This window comes from Cadophora gregata (assembly GCF_030347475.1).
Source record: "Cadophora gregata isolate MNR1 chromosome Unknown scaffold_5, whole genome shotgun sequence".
Taxonomy (NCBI): domain Eukaryota; kingdom Fungi; phylum Ascomycota; class Leotiomycetes; order Helotiales; family Ploettnerulaceae; genus Cadophora; species Cadophora gregata.
The window spans coordinates 1,284,007-1,297,951 of NW_026695928.1; the positions used below are offsets into that span (position 1 = coordinate 1,284,007).

The 13,945-nt window shown below is 47.9% G+C and overlaps 3 protein-coding genes across 4 annotated transcripts; all 3 read left to right on the top strand.

Moving 5' to 3' along the window:
* Positions 1-370: 370 nt before the first annotated feature.
* Positions 371-5,684, top strand: ONS95_011187 (uncharacterized protein). 2 transcript variants are annotated; one of them, XM_058504786.1, is made up of 8 exons: positions 396-544; positions 657-1,655; positions 1,770-1,856; positions 1,916-2,505; positions 2,634-2,814; positions 2,884-4,160; positions 4,387-4,451; positions 4,516-5,684. In XM_058504786.1, the coding sequence occupies exons 1-6, from the start codon at positions 486-488 to the stop codon at positions 3,110-3,112; spliced, it is 2,145 nt and encodes a 714-aa protein (XP_058359342.1). In that variant the 5' UTR covers positions 396-485; the 3' UTR covers positions 3,113-4,160; positions 4,387-4,451; positions 4,516-5,684. The 2 variants fall into 2 exon arrangements, with proteins under 2 accessions (XP_058359343.1, XP_058359342.1); XM_058504787.1 differs by having other exon boundaries at positions 371-544; positions 2,634-4,205; positions 4,316-5,677.
* A 1,968-nt stretch (positions 5,685-7,652) lies between these two features.
* Positions 7,653-8,758, top strand: ONS95_011188 (uncharacterized protein; the record flags this gene model as incomplete). Its single annotated transcript, XM_058504788.1, has 2 exons — positions 7,653-7,667; positions 7,820-8,758. The coding sequence occupies 2 exons, from the start codon at positions 7,653-7,655 to the stop codon at positions 8,756-8,758; spliced, it is 954 nt and encodes a 317-aa protein (XP_058359344.1).
* Positions 8,759-9,411: 653 nt separating this feature from the next.
* Positions 9,412-13,446, top strand: ONS95_011189 (uncharacterized protein; the record flags this gene model as incomplete). The annotated part of the gene is made up of 3 exons (XM_058504789.1): positions 9,412-10,917; positions 10,965-11,904; positions 11,957-13,446. 3 exons carry the CDS (start codon positions 9,412-9,414, stop codon positions 13,444-13,446), a joined length of 3,936 nt encoding a protein of 1,311 aa, XP_058359345.1.
* Positions 13,447-13,945: the final 499 nt, after the last annotated feature.

Below are 13,945 nucleotides of genomic sequence, written 5' to 3' on the forward strand. Positions count from 1 at the left end.
GGTTGATAAAAGGACATATTTGTTCTGTTCCTCACTCAATTCCCAATGAAATTCGGTGGCAATACTTGAGTCCATTATTGGTAACCTTTAAATCGAGCTGGCTTCTAGTGTTCAGGCTTATCCCAGAGGTGATAAGAAACGGAAGCACTCGCATGGTCTACGTGAACTAAAGGCGAAGCGTTACTCGACTTTCCAACAGCCTAACTGTGAGGGCTACTTGAAACGTATATACTTAGAGTATACAGGAATGACACTGTTCGATCGGAATATGAATGTTGAATGCGCTGAACCCTACTTTCATGTCATGTGTCCACCTGTCATGTGCTGCCAAGGAGATGCCCGATTCTGCGATGACAATACTCGGCGGAGCGACTTTCTTAACTCTACTTACATCGATTACTCTCGAATTATTCACAATCTTTCTAGCCTAGTCAGCCCCATGTACCCAGCTCAAATCATCTCTCTAGTCGCAGGCTTTCAGCTTCATGAGTCAAGCATCAACCAACTCTACTCGAAATCCCTCGGCCCGCCGTCGAGCAGCCCAGTAGGTAGTCTTATTCTGGAAGGCCCCGTTCAACCAGAAGTATACGACTGTACCATTTAACCTTTGTTTTGATGATAAAATGTTCACAGAGGAGTGCTAACTTTGAGATCAGAGCTTGCGGGACTTGTCGTACGCGAAAAGTTCGCTGCGATGCAGGTTCCCCCAAATGTGGGCTGTGCGAGAGCTTAAACGTTGACTGCGTATATCTTGATCCAGAAGCTCAGAGACTAGACCCAAATACGCGCATCCTACTCGACAGGATTCAGAAATTGGAGGACCGAATCTTTACTTCTCCTCCCGGGTCGGTTCCTATCTGGTCGGGGTTTCAGCCCGCAAAGAATCCAGGTGGCCGCTCCATAGTCAGACCTCAGAGCAATCCGGTCCTCACGCCCGGGACTGGCGACGTTGAAGAGATAGGCGTTGGACAGTTAGGCGCTGACAGTGCTTCACAAGAGGAAGTTTTAACTCTTCCTACACTCCACAATGCCAACACTACCAATTTATACCAGTGGACTGTTGTTCAGGCTCTCCTATCGGAAGATCGCATGAACTGCGGTGAGCTACGCTTTCATAGATCAGTTCTACCGGAAGCAACCGATGTATTTCTTCTTTCAGACCTAAAAGAAGTGCCTGCAGTTGAGACACAGTCATGGCATCTATTCCGACATCCTAGCAGCGGTGATGCAAGTGAGGTGATTTGGGAAGATGATACGGAGAGTCTATTTTTAAAACGGTTTGAAGATATCAAAGAACTCATCCACGAATATTTCGTCAACGTTCATGTTTTTTACCCGATTCTGTCCCAGCCTGAAATCTATGACATGCTGCAGGTTGTTGTCGAGTCTGAACACGACAAACCATGTAATCCGAGAGCGCTGAGTACAACAAAATATTGCTTGCTGCTCATCGTGTTGTGTCTGGGGTCGATATCAAAAGAACGAGCAAATCTCATATACTCCAGCGGTTCTGGACATCCACCTATACCACTGGCCGATGGCAGATCGCCAGCGTACATCAGCGAAAGCTTACTTTGGGCAAAAGCCAAGCTTCTATTGGGAACAGTCTCCTTTGATGACAGTATTGAGGCCGCACAGTGCTTTGCGCTTTCCAGGTACGTTTGAGGATCCTTCAAGCACACTTCCTGGCTTCTGTATCTTTGTCCCTGATTGCGAGGCTGCGTTTATCTGTCTCGCTATGAACTTGAACAGTTCTTAACGTCTCACAGCATTTACCTCGGCTCGAAGGGAAGGACTCTTGAAAGCCATCAACAAGTTCACCTAGCAGCCAGAAAAGTTGTGATCTTAGCAAAACGGTATGATTCCTTGGCTACAAACTCGCGCTACAACTCTAATATTGATTATGATCATCCAGAATGGTGCTTCAATATCAAAGAATGCCCAAGTTTTCGGATTCGTTTTGTCGACTATTTTGGGTCATCTACGTCTATGAAAGTGACTTTGCGATGGAATTGTCCATAACACCCCCTTCAGGAATCACTCGATACGAAGAGATGGTCCAATATCCAACGTCTGAGCAAAGCAGTACCGAATACCACAGTCCCATGAGTATGGATACAAGCAGTCCGTCCGACTTTTCAGACCATGAGACGAGACTAAGACACTCGACTGACTCCAGCCTTGTCGCCTTCCAAATCAGCACTAACTCCGCAATCCGACGGTTTCTTAATCGCATAACTGCAGTGATCTACAATCCTCATGAGTCCTGGCGCAAGAAAGATCACACTTCTTACGTCAACTGGCTTCTGAAAATCAGCAACGAGCTTCAAAATCACCATGAAGCAATTCACGGGAATTTGCCACCGTTCCTTCTCTCCACAGATCCAAGGGCGTTGTGGGATGACAGTTCTGGCACGGGAATATCAGTAGCAGATCATCGGGAATTTTCAAACCACCTTTGGAACGTTTCGCGACTTCGCGGACGATATTGCGCCGGCCAATATTGTATGTACCTTTTCTCCCCTAATGTCCTCCAAAGATCTGTGATCTCGGATCAAAACCTTGTCTCAGGACCGGGAACCGAGATCTCGATCCTAGGAAATTTGGCATCTATAATGCTGATGTTGTTGAAGTGATATGTCGAGCCTCTTACGAATTCGTTCTCCTCAACCCAGAAGCTGCCACTAGTCACCCTCGCGGTCAAGAGATTATGGACAAATGCAGGTCTTGTATACAATCCTGTGTGGATTTCGTGAAGATATTCAGCGTCGAACCAGTCAACTCTATGACAAACCTTTTCGCAACAGGCATGGCGTGAGTACCAGATTCATCCTATCCGACTTCACTACCGCCTCTGACATTTTTGTTCTGACCAAATTATAGGACTTTCGCAATGGTGATAATCCTCATGATAACAACTTCATCACCACAATTCCAGCAAGTAATACCCGCCGACATCGAAGAGGTGATCATTGCAGGTCAGCAGAACCTCAAGCGGTTTAGTCTGAGTGTAAAAGAATTCGAGTGGCATCTCCAGGAGTTGCAGAAACTCGATCGGGCTCGAAAGGCGAGGAAGCCTGGGAAAGCTTCCGATATGCTTACTTCCGACTGATTGCGAAATTCTAAAAAGAAGGTTAAATCTGCGTCGTGCAACAAAAACTCCATTTGTTCTGATCTGAGCCTGTTGAAGAAGAGGGGGTTGAGGCTGAGCTGTTTCGGACCACTTGTGGGCAGCAAGCGAGATATCCGCCTTAAATCATTATTGCTTGAAACCCCGGCCGACTTAGGATTCTTGACTCGGGAAACACTAATGGGCGGACCAAAGAGGGTCAGAGCTTGTTGAAGGGGCATGGTCTTGCAGGAATACCAATCTTTATGTCCCATCAGCTCGAAGCACTGTATATGGAAGGTGGTTTTTCTGCAGCTGACTAGCCCTCGCTACCTTTTCCCTTTTCTCAAGTAGAATATATGACGATTTCAATATTTTGACGGGGCAAAGTTGTTTCGACATCAACGGAGTGGTCTAACAAAGGGGACAATTAGGGGAAGAGACCAGGGCTATTTTTATCTCGGCAAACTTCCTGTCCAGTCTGCTGGGTCGAAAGAAGCTTTGTGACTTGGGGTTGAGAACTTGAGACGAAACTTGAAAGGTGTGGGGTTGTGTAGGAGAGAAGTAAACTAGAGATATTTTTAGCGATGTTTCGGACGAGTGAGGTTATCTTGATGGCTCGGGAGATCATCGCCGCGTGAACGTTGAGTGGTGTTTTAGCAGATGTTTGTCAGAGGTGTTTTAGATGACTTGCCAGGGTATGGTGGCTCAAGGACGTCTTCAGGTCAAGCGAGGACCTTTCAGGTTGGCTGCCCTTGAAGACTCCCCATATCTAATCAGGACCATGCTTGGGGCAAATAATTCAGAAAAACCACCCTCACAAATTTCGTCCTTAGACCACGGCGGAGGATTTCCGTTGTATTGTCCCACTACCTGCCTCTTTGGCCTGACTATTTCTTTTTGCGTTCACGGACTTAGTGGTGCTGATCAAGGATCTCTGGCAAGGAACACGCAATCAATGCATATTTTGGTCAGCACAAGAGGGACCATGCTTGAAACTTACGATTTGCTTTTCGGATCCAATGCGAATACGCAAGTACCGGTGTCGTAGGTGAGTAGCGCTAGCTCTCCTCTCGAGCGTAGGATTTGTTTCCTTGTCTGGATGCCTAGGGTCAACCATTGAATATGTTCAAGCTGTGTTCAAATGATACATTGCTGGGAGTCTGTTACCAAAACTGGTTGTCGTCACCAAATGAGAGGGTGAAGGTCGCTGACCTCGTATGATTGGCTTCCACCACGAACGCTGATACAAATACTGATGACTAGCTTCCCTGCAGAATGGCCTGAGCCAGCTTCTGACTGAGAGGCGGCGTGTTTTGGGAGGCAGGGAGGCCAAGCACGCGTAAGCTCTATCTGATGAGCTTATTTTGACCTTGCTTGAGCATGCTGATGCGTGCAGCCAATAGCTCAAGATGTATTGCTCATCATGAACCATGAAGTCCCCGAAGACTACTCAAAGTACACTACTGGACGACTACTGGCGAGACTGGCAAGACACAGTATTGTAGGTGGAGGTGGTGGCGGAGGGTGGAGAGACATCAGAAGGCAAGGAATGGAAGTCAAGGGCACGCAGGTGTGCATTTGGCGTCTCTAGCTCCTCTCCTCTCCTCTCCTCTCCTCTCCTCTCCTCTCCTCTCCCCTCCCCCGGAAGGCTAACCTTAACCGCTCAGCTACCTTACTGCTACTGTACTGTGATTTACTTAATAAAGTAGCTGCTTCTGTCGCCGACCTGGAGCCGAGCCGAACAGTGCGGCAGGAAAAGCGCACCAGGTCGCCGGAATCGTGGCTCTCGATCCCGAATAAAGGAACGAATGCAGAGGAGAGGAGAGCATGAGCATGCATCAACTTCCACTCCGTTCTTTCCGTCCTTTCTGAAGTCAAGTGCTCGTCAGCTGAAAACAATCGCCTCGCCCCATTCGAGATCCAGCTCGCCTGAACGAACACACCCAGCCAGCACAACAAAGGCGCGGAAAAGGCCCAGATAAGACGCTGGTACCTACCTACTGTACTGTATTGTCCATCCACTGCGCCGGCAGGCCGGGTCCTGGATCTACTTCCAGAGAAGCGAAGCGGGAGAAGAGGACGAGGCTAAAGCAACAGTTGATCTTCTTTCAACGGGACTTGCCTAACCTACCTATTGGGATCCCGCTCGCTCTTTTCCACCTTCTGTTCTCGTGCCGCTGCCAAGGGGCCCACGATTATCACAATCTCCATCACTAGTACTATTTCTACCTACTGTACCGAGTCCTCGACATATTTTGGTGTTGTGCTTCCCCTCCTCCACTACCCCATCACCTCCATTCCTCCTCTCCCCATCCCACAGCTTGACATCGGCCCACCCAGATTCTGAGTTCCCAGCGCCTGCCCCCTGCCCCCGGGGACTGCGCTTCGCTTCACCCTACCTTAACTTACGGAGGTACAGCGGTCAAGTGTTGTTACAGCACTAGCAAGGGGGGAGATACACCTTAACCTAAAAGAGTAGTATCGCGTTAATGCATCTAACACGCTTTTGTATTGTATTTTATACGTAAGTTGATGATAATTACATCAATTAAATAATTTTATTTTAATAGACCTTTTATTCGCTTTTATTACGTATACAGCTCTAGTGCCTGCTCTTCTCGATCATGAGACTCCTCCTGTGGCCCTAAATAGGCCTATTCCTCACCCTCCGCTAAAGTATACAAAGAATCACGAGCTTACACGCGATTAACGACGCGATATTATCCTTCTTCACTTAATCAGCTAGTCTTATAATTAAATTAGTCGACACTTGCCTTTCAGCTGATAAAACAACAAATTTAATACGCTTATAATACTCGAGTTATACCGCAAAAGAAGAAAGGTCGCCCTCTAATTCTTACTTAAGGTTAAATCGAAGAATTAGTTAAGTTTGTCTGCGCGTCACAGTATAATTATCGATTATCGTTTACCTAACTCGCTGAGGTTCTCGATTTTAGAGTTAAAAAAGACGCTATACGTACTGCTCTTACTCGTGAAGGCTTCTACTATCGATTAGCTATATGAAAACCTCCGATATCTAAGACGAATCGACGATTACGTCTTACTTAGGCTATCGAATATAAGGAATAGACAATAGAGCAATAGTACTAGATCTTATAGACTAATAAGACTTGGATTACTAGAGGGAGACACACTCGAACCTAGGTTACACGTAGACCTAGAGAGGAGTAGGACGAGACGTGTATTATCGAAAGATATTAACGAAAAAAGGGTTAGATGTTCTAGGGATGTTTTCATAGATATACTAAAGGGCCTAGTATCTTCTAGGAAAAGGATTAGGGATCGATTAATTAAGAAAGCTACTATTAATATACGGTTCTGATTATCCACAGTTATTTGGAACTTATACGGCGTTAAGGAATATATCTCGTCCTTATATAAGATAGAGCTCTAGGCCACGTAGCTGCGGATACTAAATAAGAGCTTCGAGAGCGTGGAATCATCGTGATCTTCTAGCCTCCTTTCTCTCCTGATTTGAACCTAATCGAGAGAGTTTAGTATATCATAAAGAATTATATTCAAGATAATTACCCTGAGATCATATCTTACGATCGTTTACGTGAAGCAGTAAAAGATACGTGGGAAAAAGTAGGGGAAGACGAGTTTAGAGCTCTAATTAAGAGTATACTAGATCTGTCACGAACCAGGCTCAGTCTTGGTACAAGTCACGGGTTGGCACCATAATACTGATGGTACTACCAAGTGGATGGCACCAGTCGGTGTTTGGTACCAAAGGGTTGATGGTACCATTGAGAGAATGGCACCAACAAGAGAATGGTACGAATTAGCGAGTAGTACCATACTCCACGCTCGTTGTCATAATAATAGTTATGTTGATCACGGTGGACATGGGTCACGTGATGTGCTAGCTTGCTAGACGGGCTTGCGGGCTTGCGCGCCCTGCAAGACGTCTTGCACGGCTTGCACAGGAAGTCGGAAGTTCTATATAACGAGTAGGTAGTTTCCTAGATAGTAGAGCTTCGTGCTCAAATCAAATAGCAAGTTTACACCTAGTTTACCACTGCTTGTAACGTCTCAATTCCTATTGAGAATCGAGCGTCTTGTTACCTTACTTCATAGCTGATACCAACCGACGAGTCTGTACTCACGACACCGACCGAGTTAGAAACGTTACAAGATCGTTGTTTAGCTGTCGAGAAAGCAGAAGGTAGATTTACAAAATACTAAGTAAATATTCATCAACTTAATGATTTGTATACTTAAAATCGTATGGGAAGTGCATTGACGCGATGCTACCCTTCTAGGTTAAGCTGCACCCCCCTTGCTAGTGCTGTAACAACACTTGACCGCTGTACCTCCGTATTGCTTGGAACCGCCCCCGGTCTAGACGGTGCCTGCACCTGAAGATCATATCGCAGCCAACCGCAGGTCCTGAACGGCTCAAGTACAGTATTTAGAAGCTTCGTCTCACAACCAAATCATTCGGACGTCGTTCGCGAGAGCAAAATCACAGCTCGAGCTTTTGTCCATTCCTTCACTGGTGTTGTAGTTTGGAGAGATGTCGACATCTTCGGTATGTACGCCTCATTCTTCCCCTCCTTCCCTTCATCTCCACTTCGGGTATCCAGTGAACGGATGTCTTGGCTGTGAGCATTACTTGGCTCCAAATGACCAAACAATCATGGAACGAGCACATCATGCCAATACATTCTAATTCAGTCAAAGGAGAAGGCAAACCTCGCACGCATTCGCGACAACCAGAGACGAAGCCGGGCCCGGAGGAAAGAATATCTTCAGGAATTGGAGAGCAGGCTGCGGCAATGCGAACTCCAAGGTGTCGAAGCCTCGAGTGAGATTCAGTCAGCAGCGAGAAGAGTGGCAGAAGAGAACAAGAAATTACGGGCGCTATTGGCACAGCATGGCGTTAGGGACGAGAGTATCGAGGTGTATCTGCAAAGAACCTCAACGGCCGATACGGTAATGGGAGGTCAATACGGCAGCCATAGCGAGCCGGTACAGGTATTGGAACAATTGCTTTCAACGCCCAAAGCATGCTGTACGGATGGCAGCAACCCTTCGGGAGGAGGACAGTCCTGCGATAGAGATAGCTCGGGCAGTGTCACCACTACTCAATCAACCTGGGATCCATCCCAGACTGCGAACCCGCGACGTCGTTCTGGAATCCAGCAAGCTGGGAGGGTAGCATCCATGCAATACATGACCCCAAGTGGTAGCACGACGAGCAGCTCCCCGATGGGACATAGTTCAGCGAGTCACGCAATGTCGCAACATCAACGGCTTGTATCCGCGCAAATGGGGAGGCATATGAGCCCAGGCTCGAATGCACCGAGCCAGAATCACCAGGTTTACGACTATGATCAGCAGTTCTCTTTGTCGAACCGGTCGTATTCTTCCATCCAAAGCAACACCCCGAAACACCAATACCAGACCTTGCAGCAGTCATCATCGGTATACGTGCCTACGACATCCAGCTCGAATGTCAATAATTGTAATTACGCGGCGGAACTAATCACGACAATGGCAGGTGTGAGCGACTCATCGGCAGTTCGGGCAGATCTTGGTTGCTCGCCGGGCATGGATTGTGAGGTGGATAATCAACTGGTTTTTAATGTTATGGATCGATACTCTGGTGTTGGGTTATAACGACTACAGAGGTGTCTGGAGCCTGTGGGTGGCTTTTGACACTGGGGTAGAGATTCTAGGGAAGTAATGAAAATGGCCAATTGGCAGCATCAACACTGTTGGACTGAACGATTCATTTCTGGGATTCAATATATCAGCCAGCTCTTCGCACTAGCGTGTGAAGGCTCAACTGGGGCGAAGACTATCTGTTTGCATTCTACTGTCTCGGTTTACGTTCCAATTCAAGGCGATCCGCATCAAGTGATGGTTCAATCGTAAAGCTGATCGTTCTTCAGCAATTAGCCCCCTTATTTAGTGCGTTTGGTTTAATTTTTGAGAAAGAGACAGGTGCTGAGCAAGACGAAAACATTACTCCTGATTGTCTTCAGTTTTATGACAGAGGCGGGGTATCAGAGCCAGCTAGCAACCCGCATCTGGACAGCCCATTCCTCAAGCATACCAAGTTAACGCATACGGAAACACCCACGCAGTCTCCAATTCATGCGGGTGCGCTTCTTTGTTCCGATTGCGAGAGCCCTTTGTCCACTGAACATCACATTGTTATTTCATTTGCCCTCGTAAAGTCCCCTGTGCCTCAAGCTTCAGAATCGACAATCCAGAGAGGTAGTATCGTCGTCCTTATCTTATATTTTCAATCGTGGCATTAGTTAGCGATGGCTCAATCACGGCGGCGGCCTCCACCCTTCTATGATTTTTCTCCTTTTCAACATGCACCTGGTGTCGCAGCGCAGATTCGAAAATACGGGGCTCCACAGATAGTCGACATCCCTCAGACGACGATCCCCTCACCTTTGGCGCCCTGTCTTGCTCCAGACACTGTAGCGGGTTTGAAACGGCGCCTACTCGGCGATGGGTCTGGAAAAGCGGTTTTCAGAGAAGAGAGTGCAGGGGCGGAGGTTTGGGCCAGCTGGAAGAGAGCTTGGGATCTTTGGAACAACCATTACATTGAGGGACGGGTGTCTCCAGTGTGGATCAGAGAGGAGTATGAGAGATTGAAGAAGGAAATGGAAGATGCGAGAGATAAGCGACGACGAGAGCAGGAGATTGACAGATTCAGAAATCGAAATTTCCCGAAACGTCACAGCAAACCAACTGCTAGAGCGACGGTCTTCTCTAGAGAGAAACCCGAAGCAGCACCAGGAAAAGTCTATAAGCAGACGTCCGAAATACGACCAGCCAAAAATGCGATCGTCAAAAAGCTGCAGAGTCGACCCAAGCCAGGTAGTAAGAGAGTGTTCAAACGCAAAGGAGAGAAAGTTCCGGTCTATGGAGAGCGGGTTCTTACCGAAATCGTTCAGGTTGAACGAGTCGTACCCAGGGATCCAGCCACTATGAGTAACAGGTCAAATATCGCCGCAAACAACCGAGTCAAACTTCCTGTTCCCAAAGGAAATGCCGGACCGAAATCGCTGGATACTGTAATCGAGATCGCATTGGAAGAACGGCAAGTTATGGAATTCGGTCACGTCGATGTCTCCGAAGAAAAGATCTCACCTAACGCCATGTCCTCTGCGGATATGCCGAAGTACAGAAAGGAGAATAATACTTTACCTGGTACAGACGAGACACCAGACGAGACACCCAGGTTTGGCTCTCAGAGACCACAGATGTGGCATCCAGTTACGGAACCGTGCTTGGAGGGAGAGAGGACGTTGACTGTTGACGAAACGGTGCCTATAATCGAGTTTGAAGATCGATGGGTTGATGTCCTGGAAGAGGATGGCAAAGCAGTATTGATTGGGTGGGTTGAAGAAGATGAAGATGCTGTCATGGAAGATGTTGGTAATGATAGCGAGAATATCGACCTCGATCTCGATCTTGACGTAGACGATAATGGCCATCTCGCCAGAATGCCAATACCAGTGATTGACGAAGAGCCCGCGGTGTTCTATAAGCCGAGACACCTTGTCGAAAGGGACGACCACTTTAGCGGCGGATTCTTCCCTATGAAGAGTCTTGATCCATACCCAGAGCCTGATGATTCTGATGACAATGGCAACCGGGACTGGCTTGATGCTTTGCAGAATACTGTTTGGCGCCCACGTCATGTTGGCGAGAAGACTTTGCAGATTGAGATGGACGATTTGTTTGATGAAACTCCCGCAAAGACATGGCTCGAGGTTGATGGAGGTGTTGATTGTGGACGGAGTCCATACCCGGTACGTGTTGTGTGTCTTGTCAAGTATCATTTCTGACAGTAGGACAGGTCCTACGAAGCGTGACCGAATATGTCAAAATCCCAAAAGATCTTGGTGGGGGTCTCAACGGTGTGTTCCGCAAAAAGAAAATGTGGGATGGAGTCACTGGGACTATCTTCAATATGCCCACAAAGCCGCTTGAGCAGGATGAAACCGAGGACGAGAGGATGAGCCGCATGCATCTTCTATACGGCGATTTCTTTCGCGATAATCGTTACAAACACCGTCACGACTTCTTCCCGCTGGATATTCGTCGTGTGAAAAGAAGAAGCGACAGAAACTACCCTGGAAGACAAACCACAACGCCGATGTTGGAGAACAGGGAGACTCTGGTCCGGTATCCATGGCATATACCTGAAGATGAGGGTAAAGATCTGCCTGCCAACGACCCGTGGGCGGTAACTGCCGAGCAAAAGCGAAAGAAGAATGTCCCCGTCAGAAGACATCCTCCTGCCCACTGCTATCAAGACAAGAATCAATTACCCCTCTTGCCTGTCGATGACTTAATGTGGCGGGAAGAACTACAGGATGATGATTATGGACGTTGGAAATACTTCGTCACCAACCTCCATGGCGGAACCCTTCTCATCAACGGCCAAGAGATCAAGAAGAACCAGATTGCTGGACCACTTCCAGAGTTCGCTGTCATTGAATGCCCTGGCAAGCAAATTGCCTTTTGGTGGGGTCCAGGCGGCAGGAATTACTTGCAAGGACAGCCGGGGTACGACCATGAGAGCAGATGGGAGTCCTTAAGACGTAGCGATCCTGACTTAGCGAAGGTCGCTCTGACTTCTGGGCAAGAGTGGGATTACAAGATCAGAGTGCGAATTACGAAGGAATTCTCGGGGAATGAGTGGGAGGATGATGCGCAGTGGGATGAATGGAAGAAAGCTGTTGCGGCACCATCTGAACCGGATCTAAATTGTGACGCTGCGAAGCCTGCTTTAAGTGAGTTATGTCATAAATCATAATGAGAACAGAGCTGACTTTTGCTACCAAGCCGACAATACTCTAATCCGATTCAAGAAGTTCAACAAACTCGGCATGCCCACAGGTACCGACATCATACAGCCTGAGTGTTTCCCATCCGACAGAGACGAGCTCCGCTGGCTACACACCAAAGCCGAGCCCCTATCGGAGGTGATACAGTCCTCCCAGAAAGACAATTTCATCGACCCTCTCCAGGTCGGCATGCCTTTCTTCCCAGGATCCATCGCCCCAGAAGATGTAAAGGAAGTCCGGGCACAAAGAATGGCGAAGCGAGCCTACAACGCGAAGGAGCGGGAAATTATCAAGGAACAGATGAATTTGAACGTTGCGGTAGCGAAGATGAAAACTGCAAGACTTGAGCGCGAGAGAGAGGCTAGTATAGCGGTGGGAATGAAGCGGGAGGCTGAGTCGCAGCTGCAAGGCCCATTCCCGAAGAAGAACGCTTTGGCCAATACGAGGGGAGAGGCTGAGGAGGATCTCAAGAGATATGATGGTGCGGATACTGAGCCAGAGAGGTACAAAATGCCTCAAAATATGGAGTTCCTCGTCCGTGTGTTCGACAAGGATGTCAGGTCGGCTTTGGAAAGGAACATCAAGGAGTACGGGAAAAGAAAGACTGTCGCCCTTGCAGCTGGTCGCAGATTCACGGAAATCCTACCGACTCTGGATGTTGAGATTGAGCAATATCTCGACAAAAGGAGAGAGCGAGAGCAGGACGATCTTGGATCCCTAGAAATATTCAGAAGGAACAGACTCGCGGCAGGAATTCCAATGCCTCCAGAGACTTATATTCCTCCTGGGGTCGACGAGATTTACGCCGCCTGGAAAGCCGACCAAGCTGAGCTGGCTAGAGAAGCCGAGGAGGAAGAAACAATAGAAAGACAGGCGGAAGAACTTCGTCTTAAAATCAACCAAGCAGCTGAACAAGAGCGCTTAAGAAAAGCTAAAGCCGCCGAAGAAGCCGCGCTCAAGAGGTTCGAAATGCAGCAGACGATAGCGGATCAGAAAGCAGCTGCTGAGGTGAAGATGACGCTTGCTGAGATAGCGCAGCAGAAGAGACTCGCGAGCTGGAGAGCTATTCTCGCGAATAACAAGGCGAAGAAAGCCTTGGAAAGCAAGATGGCGAAGATGAATGCTGAGGATATGCCGCTGGAGCTGGACGGTTCTGAACTGCATGGGGCTTTCGAGTTTGAGCAACAGCCTGAGGACTATATTGATACGGGGAAGAGTGCTTATTCAACGGGGAGTCTGAAGAGCTTTGATGGGCAGGCTGAGATGCTTGTGGATGATCAGGGCCGGTTTGGCTGGGATGTGGATGGGGAGGTCGAGGGGAACAAGCCAACAGAGAGAAGAAGGATTCGGCAGGTGGAGGGAGAGGCAGAAGACTTTGAGATGGCGGCGGAGGAGTTGGAGAGGAGGGGCCCCGTGAAAGTGGATGTTTATAGGGAGACTGTGAGGAGGAGAGCCGGTGATAATGTGGAGGTCGGTCTTACGCTTTGAGCGTTTGCGAGTGTGGAGAAACTGGTAGTTGGTAGGTAGAGGGTTTTTGGTTTACTATCATGGAGTGAGATCGAAGTTAGTGTATTTGACAACTAGGGGTTCCCCAATTTCTCTTACTATCTTCATTTTTACTGTTGTGCGAACGGTACGTAGGTGGTAACCATGTGGCCAGGATCGGCACGCCACAAAAACATCGAAATGCAACAAAGATTATTAGTTCTCTATGCGAGTGAGATGTGGAGGCAAACTTTAGATGACATGTGTGACGTGGTGAAATTTAGTTTTAGGATAAATGCAGCGGTGTTTTAGTCGAATGGAGATAGCTGTGTGGCTTTACTCCTTGAGATATGCAGAATAGCCCTTAACAGTAGCACCAAGGCCATCGGCGTCAAATCATAAATAAAGTAATGTCCTCAAATGTTTATAGAACATTGAAACATTTCATTTGACGCTTTTTACATGGGAGGAACTGGCCAGTATAAAGTACCTGGGTACGTCT

What these genes read in the sequence shown, in the direction of transcription:
- ONS95_011187 (XM_058504786.1), top strand. Translation starts at nt 486, where the DNA reads ATGAGTCAAGCATCAACCAACTCTACTCGAAATCCCTCGGCCCGCCGT. An exon ending in CAGTGCTTTGCGCTTTCCAG is followed by an intron (nt 1,656 to 1,769) that starts GTACGTTTGAGG and finishes AACGTCTCACAG; the next exon opens with CATTTACCTCGGCTCGAAGG. An exon ending in ATATTGCGCCGGCCAATATT is followed by an intron (nt 2,506 to 2,633) that starts GTATGTACCTTT and finishes ATGTTGTTGAAG; the next exon opens with TGATATGTCGAGCCTCTTAC.